Consider the following 18,511-nt stretch of genomic DNA (forward strand, 5'->3'; position numbering starts at 1 on the left):
TCAGGAGGATGCAGCCCATGAATTTGGACACCCCCTATAGCTTACATTTATTCTGTAAATAAACAGGAAGGTGACATAAGGTTTACAAGTCAAAGACGAATCAAATACTACATGATGTTTATGAACACTGTGCAGGAAGGAAGCAATCACCTGACTGATTCTTACATAGTACATCAGGAGGAGCGACAATCATGGGCTCAGTTTACAGAGTTTAAAACAAGGAAATTATTAATCATCAATCCAAAACAAACATTCAACCAGAGTGGGCAGCCTACCCGTCTGCTGAGGCTTAAAAACATGCACAGCACAGTGTCATGGCATAGACATTAAAAGAAATTCCAGAAAAAGAAAAACAATACAACTGGACCCAGCACTGAACCCTGCAGGAACCCTCCACAGGTGAGAAAAGCAGAGTCAGAGAACCGACTCACAGAGAACATCCTTCCACATAAAACCAAAAACGGAGCAGAGTCACAGATACCAACTATTTTCATTTTAAATGACTCAATAACAACAACAGCCGAGAGAGCATGACAAGTCTCTCCCTTCTGTGCTGACCTCGTCATGCCTTTAACCACACCCCCTCAGGTGTAGAGGTAGGGCTGCAGAGCGTACAGCATCAGTGCATCTCAGTGCCATTACCCTCTGTTCAGACGGCGTCAGTTTGGAGTATATGGATAACTTTCTATTTAAACCCACCAGCATCAACAGACACTGGGAAGGCCGGGCTGGTTTCACAGCCAGAAGAAAAATGGGGGTGCGGTGGTTTTTAGCCCGTCAGCGGGAGCCTGTGAACTGAGCCAAAAACTTTTAAATGAGAGATGGACCCGCTACCTTCAGCTGCGTCCAGCAGTGGTGATGCTCCGAGGTGGGATCAGACTTTTGGGAGGGCTTTGGTCTACTTTCTCCACAGGGAGTCAGAGGGTACCGGCGCCACTGGCAAACACTTCCCAGAGAGGAAAGCAAGCCCGTGGCGGCGGCAGGCAGGCGGGCTCTCTGATTGTCTGTCGCTCGGTGGACCGCACCTCATTAAAGATGTCGGGGGGGCTCAGTGTGCTCAGTAACTCCCGGGCCGTTTCACTGGGAATAACCGAAGTCTGCATAAGTTAAAGTTGGCTTTTTTGGCAGAAGACTAAACTCCACAGAGAAAACGGCTCAAACTGTGAAAGCAGTCATTAGCTTAAAGAAGTCTGTGCTGCGTTATCAACGAGCCAGAGCCAAAAAGGTCTCCGCCCATGAGTGCCACTCCAGAGACACACGCTCAGATTGATTTGGCCTCTGGGAGGGAAAAACACAGGTTACACTGCATTGTATACATTGCTCTGGTCAGGCATTTATCCGAGCTGTCTACTGTTTATATTTGATTCCTGCACAGTTGGTGTGGAGCACCCATAATTTCATTGTAAATGCACAATGACAATAAAGGGCTATTCTACTCTACTTTTTATGCATCAGTGGGTACTTTAGCAACACTCTTACTGGATCTCATTCTGAGAGAAAAAAAAAAGTTATATACAGGGAGTGCAGAATTATTAGGCAAATGAGTATTTTGTCCACATCATTCTCTTCATGCATGTTGTCTTACTCCAAGCTTTATAGGCTCGAAAGCCTACTACCAATTAAGCATATTAGGTGATGTGCATCTCTGTAATGAGAAGGGGTGTGGTCTAATGACATCAACACCCTATATCAGGTGTGCATAATTATTAGGCAACTTCCTTTCCTTTGGCAAAATGGGTCAAAAGAAGGACTTGACAGGCTCAGAAAAGTCAGAAATAGTGAGATATCTTGCAGAGGGATGCAGCAGTCTCAAAATTGCAAAGCTTCTGAAGCGTGCTCATCGAACAATCAAGCGTTTCATTCAAAATAGTCAACAGGGTCGCAAGAAGCGTGTGGAAAAACCAAGGCGCAAAATAACTGCCCATGAACTGAGAAAAGTCAAGCGTGCAGCTGCCAAGATGCCACTTGCCACCAGTTTGGCCATATTTCAGAGCTGCAACATCACTGGAGTGCCCAAAAGCACAAGGTGTTTCTATACTCAGAGACATGGCCAAGGTAAGAAAGGCTGAAAGACGACCACCACTGAACAAGACACACAAGCTGAAACGTCAAGACTGGGCCAAGAAATATCTCAAGACTGATTTTTCTAAGGTTTTATGGACTGATGAAATGAGAGTGAGTCTTGATGGGCCAGATGGATGGGCCCGTGGCTGGATTGGTAAAGGGCAGAGAGCTCCAGTCCGACTCAGACGCCAGCAAGGTGGAGGTGGAGTACTGGTTTGGGCTGGTATCATCAAAGATGAGCTTGTGGGGCCTTTTCGGGTTGAGGATGGAGTCAAGCTCAACTCCCAGTCCTACTGCCAGTTTCTGGAAGACACCTTCTTCAAGCAGTGGTACAGGAAGAAGTCTGCATCCTTCAAGAAAAACATGATTTTCATGCAGGACAATGCTCCATCACACGCGTCCAAGTACTCCACAGCGTGGCTGGCAAGAAAGGGTATAAAAGAAGAAAAACTAATGACATGGCCACCTTGTTCACCTGATCTGAATCCCATTGAGAACCTGTGGTCCATCATCAAATGTGAGATTTACAAGGAGGGAAAACAGTACACCTCTCTGAACAGTGTCTGGGAGGCTGTGGTTGCTGCTGCACGCAATGTTGATGGTGAACAGATCAAAACACTGACAGAATCCATGGATGGCAGGCTTTTGAGTGTCCTTGCAAAGAAAGGTGGCTATATTGGTCGCTGATTTGTTTTTGTTTTGTTTTTGAATGTCAGAAATGTATATTTGTGAATGTGGAGATGTTATATTGGTAAAAATAAATAATTGAAATGGGTATATATTTGTTTTTTGTTAAGTTGCCTAATAATTATGCACAGTAATAGTCACCTGCACACAGATATCCCCCTAAAATAGCTAAAACTAAAAACAAACTAAAAACTACTTCCAAAAACATTTTTTGGGTTCATTGAGAACATGGTTGTTCAATAATAAAATTATTCCTCAAAAATACAACTTGCCTAATAATTCTGCACTCCCTGTATATTCTGCACGCTACCTTCCTGCAGCAGCTGCACAGTTTGCCTGCTTTGGGTTGAAAACCTTATTTTGGGCTTTTTCCGGAGCCGAGGCCGGCCTTAGTGTGACACCTGGCCCGTGACTGAGCCTCGCTCCTCCTCTTCCTGATTTTCCCAGATGATAACTCTGCCCTGTTTATCCATATTCCATTATCTGCCATTTGAATCCTGGAAAGTCAGGCTGTACATCCTGCTGCTGTTACTTCACCTTTGCCTGTCTCCTTGAAATGACCTTTAGTATCACACGCTGGAAGATGCTCCACAGACGACGGGTTTTCCAACTTTAATATGGGAAAGCTGGCTGCATGCCTCGAATATGAAAAGGATTGCTTCAGTTCTGCTCGTGGACAACGTCAGAGGAGCTTCTGTACTCCAAAGGAGATGGGTGTTACCAGTGTCACTGCTGTCAGCAAGAACAGGAGGCTACGGTTCACACAGACTCTCAAACCTGGACAACAGAAGCTGGAGAATCGTTTCCTGGTCTGACGAGTTTAAAGCATGGATCCATCCTGTCTGTGTCCGTGTTCAGGCTGCTGCTGGTGTGACTCTCAGTACCAGCTGAGCATCATTTAAACTCCACAGCCTGCCTGAGTGCTGCCGCTTCTTCAGTGTTTTTAGCAGGATAACAAAGCCCCGTGTCTCAAAGCTCAGACTGGTTTCTATAACATGACCATGAGTTCACTGCACCCAGACGGCCTCACAGTCACAGATCTCAGCTGTGTAATGATGTCACAATGACGTCATAAAAACCCGGACCAAAATCCTCGAGGCTGAGCTCAGACACCCTTCAGAGGAAGCTCACTTCAGCCCTGTTATATCTTTCCGATGAGCGTGTGTTGCAAAAGTAGATGATGATTAAAACTTGAAATATTTACACCTGTTACAGTCACAAAGACACATTTGCAAACTCTTTGATGCTTTTTCACAGGAAGAGGCAGCGTACCTTAATTTTTTAGGACATGCCCGAAGCCCATCTGAGTAATTGCGACTCCAGCGAGGAATAAAAAGAGTTTTCACTTCAAGAAACATAAGTCTGCTTGAGGAGGGACTCCATCCAGAGATGAGCAAAAGTCTAAACATCTCCTTGCGATTCAATTACAAACTTTTGTCGGAGGGGGTGGATGTGTCCTCGGTAAACTGCTCTTTTAGATTGTACGGGAAATGGTTAGAATTTCCTCAGAAAATAAATGGATTACTTGAGCCTCTGGGAGTCACTGTGAGAGCAATCAAACTGGTCGGCCAGGTGGAGAAAGGATGCACAACCTCACAGTTACTGGTTCAATTTACCGTGGCTCATGGTCGTTTGAAATTACAAAGGTAGAAGGTAACAGAAGCCATCACTGCAGCTCCTCCTCCCCGTGGGCGAGTGGGGACTCATTTAATCTCGGGGGGGGGGGGGGTCTCGGAGCTGCAGGGGCTGTAATCAATTTGGACTGACATGATTATTTCTTTTTATTCAACCACGAAAGCTTCTTTGAGCCATGACTGAGTTACAGACGGAGAAAGCACGATGTGATAAATGAAGTAAAAGTTGTCCGTCTCTCTGCCGCCATGCTACGTCACTGCCACTTTGCTTCAGTTGCAGGGAAACAATTACTTCCTGTTAATGAGAAGCTTTACAGTGTCTGCATCACAGAGAACTGCAGGAGTCACAGAGAGAGCCCTCTCCGTTTAGAAATCACTGAGATTCAGACAAGCACCGGCAGCGAGACAACGTGCTCTCGAGGTAAACAACACCTTCCCCATGCTCTCCGTCCTCAGGTAGACCATCGCCACGTGAATGTCCGTGACCCTGTTGGACGTTTTAGGAGCACTTTGTCTCCCTCGTGGCTCAGACACAACATGAAGGCAGCGCGACAGCTCTTCCTGCGTCTGACACTCAGGGCTCCCTGAAGTCATCACAAACACTTGTTTACTTCTTTAAATGCTATAATCTCACTGCAAACACTCACTGCCTAATTTATCCTGCCATGATGCTCTCAATATTTTCCATTCTGCTCCTTTTTCTACTGACTTAATGCCGGCAATTGCACCCACACCCGTGGTTAAAATATCGCTGTAACTACAGGAAACGCCAGAAGAAGAAAAGCCCAAACGAGCGTGACGCTGGAAGCTGCACGCACATGCTCCTCTTTGTGTTTCTCTCTCGTCTTTCTCTCAAACAGCTGCTGACTTCAGTTATCGGCGTCTGTGACAGTGAACAGGTGAAGAAGAAACGTCCAGCGGTGTGTGCGGTGCTCTGTGCAGCTTTGATGAAGAGCTTGACCCGATTAAAACAGACTTGTTGGAAACATACACCTGAGTGTTTGCTCTAAGCGCAGAGTTGGCCTCGAGCAGCCGCTGGATTCCTGCCAGAGCAGTTTAATAAGCATCAACCCGGCTGGTTACAGCGAGTGCACGGAGGCGTTCGCCCGCAGCTGCAAACACGACAGTTGTGGGAAACCACTGCTCTGTGGCGTGCAGCTGTGAGGGAGGGGATGATGGATGCGGCTCCATGTATAAATGTGAGCTCTAAGAAGTTCAGTTCATTTTTATTTCAAACATATACATTCACCAACATTTTATAATATCATCCCATGCAGTTGTTTGAAAAGGAAAAGTGATGAATCTCAGACAACAGCAGCGGGCAGCAGCGAGAGGAGAGGGAAACGCTCTGATGCGGTCTCACATGATTCCCTCCTGTTCTAAAAGCAGCAGCAGGTTTAACACAGAAACTCTGATTTTAAACTTAACAATCCAGATGTGACACAAGTGCAGACCAGCAGATCAGCAACAGTGCAGTTTATACACAGTGTCCTACAATCTGATCACAGACACTGAGGACCCTCCTCTTCAGCTCCGTCCTTTTCTCCATTAACTCGTCACCTTCTCGAGGTGCTAGCCTCAGGGCGGGACTGAAACTTCAGCTTCAGACATGGAAAAGTCGTGAATTATTTTTTTTTTTAGCTCGTGTCTCATCCCGCAGCGCACAACTGAAAACAAGCATGACAAACAGGAAAGAAATTCTCACACACACACACACACACACACACACACACACACACACACACACACACACCCTCTCTGTCCTGCCCGGCAAACACAACCTCCGTTAACTGTTATGAGTGAGAGGGCGCCTGACACAGACGCAGAGAGCTGGGGAACCTGCCAAAGCTACCTGTAATCACACTGAAGTGGACTTCCTGTTCACTTGGCTAATCAAAGTGGCCTTTCATGTTCCTTTTTCGTGCAGCACCGGGGTTCTCTCCCAGGCCCACCATGAGTGGCTTTGACACACAGCAGGGGAAAAATCATGGTGTCTAACTCATTTAGATTCACCACAACAAACAGCAAAAATGCCACATTTTGCTCGTATTTCCTGACTGTAGCTCAGGTGGTAGAGCAGGTCAGCTATTAACCGGAAGGTTGGTGGTTCGATCCCAGGCTCCAAGGCCCAAATATCCTTGGGCAAGATACTAACCCCATGTTGCTGTCCGATGCACCCATTGGAGTGTGAATGTGTATAATGTTAGACAGTAAGCACTTCACAGTTTAGAAAAAGTGAATGGGTGTGATTGGGTGAATGAATTAGTTGTATAAAAGCGCTTTGAGTGCTCAGATAGAGTAGAAAAGCGCCATGTAAGTACCAGTGCATTTACTATTCAAGCAAAGACCTTTAAAAAGGCTGAAAAAAATAAAACCAAGTGAAACAGATTCATCACCCCACTCTCTGTAAAACTGACAGATGTGAAAGGAACTTTTACAACATACCTTCCACAGTCAGTAATTTATGCTTTCATCCATCAACTACCGCAGAGATTCTGAGCTGTTCCCAGACCAGCAGAGAGTCTACCACAGGCCTGTTACCAGAAACCAGATGCTGAACCATCAAACATGGCTGTGCACCGCCTGCACGTCAGAGTCCCTCCCCTGCCTCAGATGCTGTAGTGAGCCACCCTAATGAGGAAATTCATTTCAGCCAATTCTAATCCCAGTCTTACTCTTCAGCCTCTACCCAGACCCCTAACCCCAACCCCACAGGTGTGGACTCTGTTGGATCAGGCCTCTGTTCATCTCAGCAGATAGATAAAGTGTCTGCATCATTGCAGACGCCGGGGCAAACCCTCCCATCGCTCATGGATACAATAGGATCCCTCCACCTGCCTCACACACCCGGAACAGAAAAGATTTTTACTGACTAACCCAAGTACTTCATTTGTTTCACTGCAGCCTTCACACTCTGCAAAGCCATGCAATGGGCCCTTTAGCAGGCCTCCGGGCCACATGTATGACACCCCTTATACAGAGTACAACAGGCGATGGGGAGGGAAAACAACCAACACGTGTGGGGTGCCCGAGACGCTGACTGGCTGACCGTCGACGTGCTTATCTGCAGGAAAAACACATCCACTGCATTTTAATCTAACTCCCTGGACAGAAGCATGAGAAGTGGAGGAGAGGAGGGTGGAAGTGTAGGAGGATGGAGTTGCAGGGCAAGCCTGACCTTCCCCACCCAGCAGGAGGTCTGTGCTAAAGACAGAAATCCTCAGGCTGACCTCTCTACTTGCAGCCCAGCTCTGCTTGCTGTGTCTCTTTTAGCTCAGAGAGCCGATGGTTTGGTTAAAATGTGCGACGTGCAGAATCATTTCTCATGTGTGACCTTTAGGGTCGATTATCAGGTGAAACCTATATTCTCCGATCTCACAGTGGGAGCTCGGTGATGCAGTGATGCAGCTCTATATGGTCAAAAGCATGTGGACGCCTGACCACATGCAGCTTCCATGATTTGGAAAAACAAATGCAAGGAATAGTTTGGGTTAGTGGATAAGTGCTGTGAGCAGGTAGAGTTACACCCCACACTTCCAGAAACAAGCGGAAAGACTCAACGCTTGTGCCGCTCGCTAAAACAAAGTGCTTCCCTTTGGCAGCAACCGGACGCGGTTCACCGTGATATGAAAACCGTTTTACCGTTCATGTCAGCCAACAGGAGGAGGAGAGGGAGGGGTCACCTGATAGCTGGAGTTGAGCGTGACTCAGTCATGCAGTGTGAAGTGGATTTTTCACTGATGTTTAAATATTTATCGGTTTCTCATCTTTGCATAAACTGTATGTGTATTAATGCCGCTTCCTGCATGCTGTGAATAAACCAGCGTGACCTCTCATTTATAGCCCGGCTTGTCTTTTTCCCTGCGGTGGTCTGAAATGTTTCGGCCCAGCAGCACCAGAGACAGGTTGGGTCCTGTCTCAGAGATCGGTGATGATGTGAGGGTGAACACTCTCTGCAAAGAGACGCTGACTGGACTGCCCAAAGCGCTGACCTCAATCCCTTCCAGCACATTTGGGATAAGCTGGAACCCTCCTGGCCTTATCGTCCCGCATCAGGATCTGAGTAATGCTCTTGAAGCCACGTGGGAACACATGCCTGCAGCCGGGTCCCCAAATCTGCTGCACAGCCCGGAGCCAGACGAGTTTAATGCCAGTGTGGCTCTCAGCCATGGACTGCACCTCATTTCCAATTTATCTGAATTTAATTGAGTTAGAAAATTCTCTTTTCACATGGAAGTAATGAAAAAGGACATTTCCATTTCATTTTAAATTCAGTTAATTAACCTCTGAAGACACTTTCACTGCTTTTCCTCTCCACGTGACTACGTTACTTCCTCTAAAAATACACGCTGCTCCATGTCAGATCTTTGACTCAGTTTGTCAGAGTCACAGGTGAGCCGAAACAGGCGCAGGAAGCAAAGGCCAGAGGAATCCGTAAAAGGTGAACGTGTGCACACATCATGTTTGTGAAAGGGTAAAAATACGACAGCCGGCAACACGCAGCACAAAGTCCCAGCGGCACACCACCTCTGTGCCACAGCGCTGTAAGAAACAACAAAGAGAAGAAGAAGAGAAAGCTCACGCGACGTCCACACGTCCTCTCTCGTTCCCATCAACAGCACATGCTAGCTGCTCAGCTGCAGCCTGTGGCAAAGTGACTCAGACAAAGGAAGCACGCTCAGCACCACGGCGAGTCTCGGCACACACGGCCACGCGGTGAGGGTTAACGAGGAAGCTGGGACTGTTAATGAAGAGGGAAGGTCTGCTTCTGTCACAGCCACACACACACACACAGCTTTTAACACTGATGCTTCAAGTTTAACCATTCATCTGGTCCAGTCTGACATGATTGAGACCCAGGAACTGCTGACTGCTGTCAAACATAAGGTCCGGAGGCCAGAACTGGCAAGGCAAAAGAGTCCAATCTGGCTCACAGCATGGCTTTGGAATACATGACAAAGGGCGTAAACTTTGGACTTTTATTTGCCTCCGAAATAAAAACTACACCGGAGTAACTGAGCACGAAAAAGTTTTTGTTTTTAAAAGGAACGGAGATGAGATGTAAACAAACAAAAATCTTGTGTTTTACTTTTTAAATAAAGTTTTCGGCATACGTATTTCTTACAGTTGTGCAGTTCCTGCAGCCGCGGTTCTTCATCATGTAGAAAGTCATGCTTTTTCTGAGACTCTGACAGAAGGGGCGGTTATAGCGCTCGCTCCTCGAGGCTACAGTCCAAATGAAGTGAGCCGGTCTGGCTTACTGAGGATCAGAGTGGACTCTAATGGCTCATTGTGGGAAACAAGTTCCTGCTCAAGGTTAATAAACTAAGCTTCGGTGCAGTCGTTTAAAGAGCCCGCGACCTCTGAAGCGTTTCTACACTATTTAGAACCTCGTATTATTAAAGAAGATGTTTTGTTGCTTTGCAGACGACACTCACAGCTTCTTCCTCAGACTTCAGACATGTTAGAAACCTGTTTTAAGAATGAAAAGTGGAAGCTGAAGCTTACAGTGGTATGTGACGCAGCAGAGTGCCGATGCACATCTTCATCTCCAGTCCCAAAGCAGAGGCTCTTCTTCTCATGTTTGTGGCTTTTTGGCATTTCTAATGTGATCAAACGGCAACAAACGAGATGTGGCCTTCAGGTAATCAATGTGAGACACAGCAACATAACAGCATCGACTGTAAGGAACACGGCCAAGTCGTGTAGCATTCCCACCGCTGCCACTCAGAGGCTCGCTGATCCCCAGCAGCAGTTGCAGCTACGCTGAGTTCCTGCGCTTTCCCGCCATCGCTCTACTAAATTAGAATAGAGTGCTCACTTCAAAAGAAATCTGCCTGCGCTGAAATGAACTGACCTTTCGTGCAGGAGTGCAAGTCAGAGTGACGCTCAGCAGAGTGAGAGGGAGAGTTTGCTCAAGGCCGTCCACTTTTAACTCTAATCTGCCCGAGAGCTCACGCGGAAGCACGCGAGACTTGGCTGGCCAGCAGCTCTAAGAGCGCCAAACACATTTGGCACATCAGTCAAAATCACTTCCTGTGACATTTTCCATCTTTGACCGATCACACTGCAGACAGATGGCTGCAAATGTAAAAACAGCAAAGAGCGAGCGTTTTGAAGACTGAGACGCAAGTCTGAAGGTGACTCATCTCTGCTCTCCTCGAGTATCAAAATTTAAGGCCGACTTTCTTTGTTTTCAAACCGTTTAAACCACTTTAGAAGAGCAATGCAGCACCTCTGTATAATCACACACTACACACATCAGTCACTAAAATACAGAATACAGCAGGAGACAGTCTCAGAGGCATCCTCAGAGCATCTACAGACAACAGCGTGCTGCCCCAGTCTCATCTCGTATTTACATTCAAAAGCTAAAGTAATCTCCTGCTCACACATGTGCACGCAGTAGCAGCACCGTCCCTGCTGCAGCCCCTCCTCCTTTATCACAGCATCCAGCAGAGAATCTCACCGGACGCTCGAGTGTTTTGATTTCTCCTCCTGTTGCTGAGCGTGGCCACACTCATAGGACAAACGAGCTGCAGACAGCCGGTGCGCGCGCACGCCTTTATTAGCTTATCGGGATGTGTGTGCAGAAACCGACAGAGCGAGGCAAATTCCATCTGCATAATTCAGAGGCAATGAAGTAAATGAAGTAAATGAAGATCAACAGTGAGGCGTCATTCATGTGGAGAGCAGTGAGGATGACCTGAGAGCAGGAAACTGTATTCATCTTAAACAATCCGATAAAGCGCCCACGTTACAAAGACCTGAGACTCCTCCCATGACCAGCGTTTCCATCAAATTAACATCTCCACATGTGACGCCTCTACAGACAGTGAAGCCTGCTGGATTTATGAGTTACCTGCTGCACTACAGCAGTGATGTTCGTGGATTCTCCATGTGCCGTTCTTCCAGATGTTTAAGTTTCTCTAACAGCAAGCAGGAAGCTCATCTCAGCTGTCACGCATTTTCATTATTTTTTAAATAATGGAGCCTTTTAATGATTCTCTCCCATCATTACAGGAGATGATCATACAACAGGTCAGAGGTCCATTTTTACCTGATACCAGGATCACCTTCTACCCCGATTCCTCCTGGGTACAGTTCTGCAGTACTTTTAGAGTCACCTTTAGAGTCCGTGTGGAGAGCACACCTGAGCATCACACTTTTTTTAACATAACAGACCCAAGAGGGCTCAGTCTTATTGTTGGATGCAGAAACTGTATTTATTGATTACTTTAATGGCCGTTATAAATATGAAAATGATCAGTCTGTACTTCAGTGAAGATTCATCATCATCCAGTGTCCTGATCCTAACCTTGAAGCCGGCAGATGTTGAGCAGCTGATGGAGGAGACCAACAATAAACAGCTGGTAGTTGACGTTAACTACCAGTTAAGCAGCAGGGAGAGAAAGTCTGTTTCTGTGCTTCCAGTCTGTAAGGTTTGTGAAAGGATAAATACACCCCCACTTTCAAGAACTACTCTGCCTTTAATGTAAATATAATGATCCCTCAATAGGTGGAAGTGTGCCCCCTGCTGACTTCAGCGTGACTCAGCAGCGGTGCACACAATCAGGCACGAGCCTGCAACACAGAGAATGAGCGGTCATGGCCAGATGAGAATCGATTGCAATTGGAGGACTACTGTAGCTATAAATAGCCTGGCGGGGCTATTACGGGGAACTGTTGGCTACTGCTGGAAACCCGGAGGAGGGAGAGGATCAGGCGAGGGAACGCATGTGAGACACGTGGCTTTGTTGTCCCTTCACTCGTCACCTCAGAGGGAGACCAGACAGGATGTGTTTATCAGCTAAAGCTGCACCCACAGTTGGTCAGTGCTAAGAATCATCCAATCATAATCCTAAAACAGGCACTCAGATGTCCTGGGCGGTACCGTAACCTTAGAGCAGCCATATTATTGGTCAGATAATGTCATTAAAAGCACAAACGCGTGTCCCAGATGTCCAGTCCAGGGACTCCAGTTAGCTGAGGTGAAGCCTAGCAGACAGCTAGCAACTACAGCCACCTGTGGTGCCATCCACCTGTCAGTCAAAGAGGCCCTGTACAGCTGTTGTGAGGGTGAAATTATCTACAGAGACCAAAACAGTCTGTACCAGCCTGTAAGCATGTTTCTTTTAACACGGGAGTCTATGGGGAGTGGCTCATTGCTGCCTCTGCTGGACACCAGAGGAACTGCAGCCAAACTTTTCCTTGTGAACATTTTTAGATTTTTTATTTAGTCCAGGAGTTAAAACAACAACAACAACAACAACACAAAAGATCCAGAGCTCACAGTCTCAGTGAGCTCCTTGTGTGCAGGTTCATTCACACAACAAGTACAAATGAGTCTTTTTCATGTATGTCTGCTGTTTTTTAAATCCTCTCTAATTCATTAGAAACACAAACAGGGATGTTCCAGGTACTGTGGACTCTCTGCATCTGTGGAAGTACCTGGAACTGATTAGCCACATAGGGGCTCGAGTCAATAGTTCCACAGGAACCAGAACCAAGTCCAGGTAATCAGCTGAAACGACTGTTACTGACGGGATTAAAGAGCAAAACTCAGCAGCAGCGACCTTCTAATGGGACGCTTCTGTTACTATGTCTAAGAGTAAATTACTCTGCTGCCCCTTTTAGCTCCACTTTAGATAAAAGCACAAAGACAAGAGAGGAGCAGATTGTACACGTGCTGTTTGCCTCATTACGGCTTGTTAAAGAGCCTCATTTGTCAGCGGGGCCTTGGCTGTGGTGCAGACTCAGTTTTCTTTGCAGAAATAAGCCTAATAAAAATACAATAAAGGAGGCGCCTCACAGAAGTACACTCAGGAGCAGCCACACCGCTCGCTCTGCTCTCCTGCGTCAGTACACACCACTAACACGGGCCGGATTGCTGATGGCAACTCCAAAAGCAGACCTTTCATCTGCTGTTAAAGATACACGACAATTTCACATCAACCTAAAGCCATGCTGCTCTGTGAAGCTCTGCAGTCTGAAGACTACAGAGAACAGAATCAAAGAGGTTGAACACAGAAACAAGCATTCCCACACCAGACCCAGGATGCTCCTCCTGCCTGGATTGGCTCGCCCAGAGTCATCCTGGTCTGATACCTCCTGGGGGAAGAGCTCAGAGGACGACCTCGCAACCCCAGATGGGGTTTGGTGACAGTCACGACAGTTAAACGGTGAGAAAGGGAAAGTACCAAACTGCTTATAACAGATCGGGGTCTTTGGTCTGGGTTTGTTCTCTAAAGAACAAACGCAGAAATTAGATTTCTTTAAATTGATTCCCTGCACAAGCAGTAGCTGAGATGATGCTGAAAGTGTTTAAAAACCACGACTCTGCTCAGAGCTCACATTAGAAACGCATGAAGGAAAATCTGAGCAGAGGAGTGGAAATCAGCCCATGCTGTGACTCAATGTGCAGAATAAACATACAGCGGATATAGTGGTGGGTCGTGTGATTAGGTAGAGGAAGGGTCCATGACCCTCTTGGGGACACCTCAAATCTGAGAGTTTCCACCAATTGTCCAGATGCTTTTCTTTCCAAGCTTCTTGGATGACAATGACCTGGATGAGTGAGAACCTTCACGAACATACAGCAGACACTTTAACCCACATGTCTGAGAATTGATGCATAAATAACAGTAAGAGGACGAGTTTCTTTGTAAATCCCGTGACAGCATAAAGTCGATCGTGCGTGCTGACACGCGTGCCATTTATATTCATACATAAGAAGGCTCGGCTCTCGGTCTGAAACACGTTGCAGTTGAGCCTGACATCGTGTGCAGATTTAACAGCCCGCCGCCCGACACACCGCAGACCCGCTCGTACTTACACGTGAAGATGACCATGACAGCACGCAGCAGTAGGTCGATGGCGGTGTCCCACTGATCTGGCACGCAAGCTACCATGGATGGTATGAGGATTTCTGCTGGGACATAGAACTGCAGGGCGAAGGTGATGAAGATCCCGAAGCAGTACAGGAGCTTCACGACCTGGTACATCCTGGAAAATGGGGAGGAAGGAGTGGAAGGAGTCAATTAATGTGTGGAAAAATGTGACCTATCCCGCTTATTTTTACTCCTAGATTCTCCTAGAGTAGCTTTGCATGACTCATAGTTCAAAATAATGCTATGTTTTAAACAAGCCATTTCGCCTCCCCACTCTTTGAGTGAAGTTTCTTCTGATTGGCTGCCACTCACCTACAGACAGTTTAAAGAGCAGGTAGGTGGAGCTGGAGAGGATTTCCACTCTCACCAAGGCAGAGAAAAACCCTTTGAGGTTGAGTGTTTATTTCCTCAGTGTCCGGCTGGAGAGAGGGGGTAGCTTGTGTGCCCCTGAGCCAGATAAGAGCCATAAAACTGATTTAAAACCTGATGCAGCTGTCACTCTGATCTCAGCATGCTCTGCACTTTTGGAGACTCAGTCAATCCACCACCGCTAGAGCTTGTGGAGCATGTGAGCACAGAGCCAGGAAACTGAAGGAGAAACCAGTAACAGCAGCTCTCACCTGGACTTACTAAAGTAATGTAAACACATTCAGATCCATGGCTTCCTGATTCATTCATCATGCAGTGTCCGCAGGTTTCCTGATGCAAATACAACAAGCTGTGGATGTGAAGCATCAGCTCTGAGTATCTATCTATTAGGGGTGCAACAATACACAAAATTCACGGTTCAGTTCGGTTCGATACTTTGGTGTCATGGTTCGATATTTTTTCGATACAAAAAAAAAAAAAAAAAAAAAAAAAAATGTTCATGCCTTTTTAATTTGTCATTTATTAAAATTATAAATATATATTTTAACTCAAATGTACAGTTTTTAAATTTAATGCTGCTGTTACAACAAAGTAATAAAAAAAATAAATATATCTGATTGAGGAATCACTCATCTTTGGAAAAGAGAGTTTATTACAGAGAAATGGCTCTTTCCAAAATAAAAGCTATACTATACGCTTCTTCTGGGCTATATTCTCAGCAGCATATTAAACATATCAGGCACCCATAAGGAGAATCATGTGCTAACGGCTGTCTAAATGACTCGGGTAAAGTTTGTAGCATGCGTGCCTGTTGTTTTTGTCTGCTTCCACTTGTCTTTGCACTAGGATGATGTCGGAGTAAATGTGCACGGCCAACACGTTAACGAGCTAACTGTGCTAACACACTAGTTCCCACCAATGTAATTGAGCATTGCGTGGCACATCCAACATACGGTTTTACTTTAGTCCATGATGCGCTTACCTTCAGGGTCATACGTCACATGAAAACCAAAATAGTTCCAAACGCCAGATCTGAATGAGGGTGGGGGAGGTTCAATTTGCCATGTTGCAAGGAGAGCTTAACTTCTGTCTCGCTAGCTTGCCCTGCGTTCAGTGAATCTGCGTTCGACTACTCCACCTAGGCTGCACTGTCGAGCGCAGATCCACTGAGCACTCCACACAGACAGCATCATCAGAAGGAAAGTTGAAAGTTGAACACTCCAGCTGGCTGGAGTGTTCACGCACATCTTCAACCTTTCCCTCTCTCTGTCTGTAGTCCCAGCCTGCTTCAAAATGGCCACCATCGTCCCTGTACCCAAATCCTCCACCATCTCCTCATTGAACGACTGGCGACCTGTAGCCCTGACCCCCATCGTAAGCAAATGCTTCGAGAAGCTGGTCAGGGACTTCATCTGCTCTGCACTACCCGACTCACTGGACCCTCTACAGTTTGCATACCGCCACAACAGGTCCACTGATGATGCCATAGCCCTGACACTACACACTGCCCTGTCACACCTGGAGAAGAGAGACACGTATGTGAGAATGCTGTTTGTAGATTACAGCTCAGCATTCAATACCATCGTTCCCTCGAAGCTGGACAGGAAACTGCAGGATCTAGGACTGAGCAGCTCCCTCTGCAGCTGGATCCTTAGCTTCCTGTCTGACAGACGCCAGGTGGTCAGACTGGGCAGCATCACCTCATCCCCCATCACACTGAACACTGGTGCTCCACAGGGGTGTGTACTGAGCCCTCTCCTGTACTCACTCTACACCTACGACTGCACAGCCACTAACAGCTCCAACATCATTGTGAAGTTTTCGGACGACACTACAGTGGTGGGTCTTATCACCAACGGTGATGAGACGGCTTACAGGGAGGAGGTCAGCGCCCTGACCCACTGGTGTCAAGACAACCATCTCACCCTCAACGTCGCAAAGACAAAGGAGTTGATAGTGGACTTCCGGAGGTGCAGAGAAGTACACACCCCCATCACCATCAACGGCGCTGCTGTGGAGAGAGTGAGCAGCTTCCGGTTCCTTGGAGTACATCTGGCTGAAGATCTTACGTGGTCAGTACACACAAACAAAACAGTGAAGAAGGCGCAGCAGCGCCTCTTCTTTCTCAGGAGACTGAAAAGATTCGGCATGAGCCCCCGCATCCTCAGGACCTTCTATCACTGTGCCATTGAGAGCATCCTCACTGGATGCATCACCACCTGGTATGGCAACAGCACCGCCTACAACTGCAAAGCTCTCCAGCGAGTAGTGCGGTGCTCTGAACGGATAATTGGAGGTGAGCTTCCCTCCCTCCAAGACATCTACAGGAAGCGCTGCCTGAGGAAAGCGGGGAGGATCATCAAGGACTCCAGTCCCCCCAGCCATAAACTGTTCAGACTGCTTCCATCAGGAAGGAGGTTCTGCAGCATCCGGTCCCGTACCAGCAGACTGAGAGACAGCTTTTTCCATCAGGCCATCAGACTGCTAAACACTTCATAGACACCTCAGCTTCACTACTGGAACTTCAACATTATGCACTCCACACTGTATATAAATGCCACTTGTTTTGCACATATTCAACTCTGTATATTTTATTTTATTTTTTTTTTTTTTACTATTTAATTTGTAAAAATGTGTATATACACACACACACACACACACACACACACACACACACACACACACAGGAAAACATTTAGTATACACATCCAGAAATGCATACACTATTATATATTGTACATATATTTATTAGTTTCAGGTTGGCCATTCTTGTATTTTGCTCGTTTGTGTTGTGTTTGCACATCTCTGTTGCTTGTGGGGCTCGCACACAAGAATTTCACTCGCATGTGCTGTGCCAGTGTGCCTGCACATGTGATGTGACAATAAAAGTGATTTGATTTGATTTTGATTTGATAAAATAAATTAAAAAATTTTTATTGTTCGATACATATGCGTACCGAACCGAAAGCACTGTATCGAACGGTTCAATATTGATACGAGTATCGTTGCACCCCTACTATCTATGGGTCTAAAACACAGTAAAACAGGTTTTAATATTTTAATGAGACACTGGGTCCCAATCCTGCCACCTTTCTTCTAAACAATGAAGATTTAAGTCTCTTTGCTCTTCGGCACATCACATCTGCCGAGTCTGGACGTACCACACTGTGCTTCAGTTTAGTTTAGGAGGTTTGGACTTGTGTATTGAGACGCACCTGCACCACAAACACACACAATAGTTTGTGTTCCTGGAGGTTTGAGGCAGTGACACACAGTGTTGGGGAGTAACGGAATACATGTACCACCGTTACGTATTTAAAATACAAAATATGAGTAACTGTATTCCGTTACAGTTACCATTTAAAAAGGTGGTATTCAGAATACAGTTACTTTGTTGAAATAAATGGATTACACTGCGGTACTTTCCTGTTTCATCTTGTCGCGGGTCAGGACTGTTTGGGTTTTGTTTGACAGCTACGTTCTGTTGTTCCAGGCGGCAGCGTTACGGTTGCCATGGTTACAGGGCGACGCTCTCTCTCTCTCTCTGCGACTGTGTGTTTCCTGGGTGAGAGAGCGCCTTTTCGTTGTTGTGCTAAGCTAATAGGCAGAATGCTACAAGCATAGCTCTAAAGAATGTAGCATCATGGGCAGTGTCTGTGAGCGAGAGGAGGGAGAAAAAGGGGATTGGAAAGGTACAAGTTGTCATCGAGGAAAAACGGGAGATGGAAGCATGTAAATATAATAATAACCACTTCAGCCAAGAAGAGAGCCTGACGAGCCCAGTTGTAAGTAAGCTATTAAGACTCGACTGTACACCGTGTTCATGTTTTCCTCCGAAAACAATAAGTTCCGTTGGAGCAGCCTTTC

General features: G+C 46.5%; 1 protein-coding gene across 2 annotated transcripts in view; it reads right to left on the reverse strand.

Moving 5' to 3' along the window:
• The window catches only part of slc36a1 (solute carrier family 36 member 1), a 40,433-nt gene that overhangs the window by 5,217 nt on the left and 16,705 nt on the right, over positions 1–18,511 (reverse strand). For both annotated transcript variants that reach the window (XM_026185206.1, XM_026185198.1), the window contains exon 11: positions 14,221–14,390. In XM_026185206.1, the coding sequence (XP_026040991.1) occupies positions 14,221–14,390 (170 nt within the window). The remainder of the gene's footprint in view (positions 1–14,220; positions 14,391–18,511) is intronic.

The sequence above is a fragment of the Astatotilapia calliptera genome, chromosome 2, assembly GCF_900246225.1.
Source record: "Astatotilapia calliptera chromosome 2, fAstCal1.2, whole genome shotgun sequence".
NCBI classification, from domain to species: Eukaryota; Metazoa; Chordata; class Actinopteri; order Cichliformes; family Cichlidae; genus Astatotilapia; species Astatotilapia calliptera.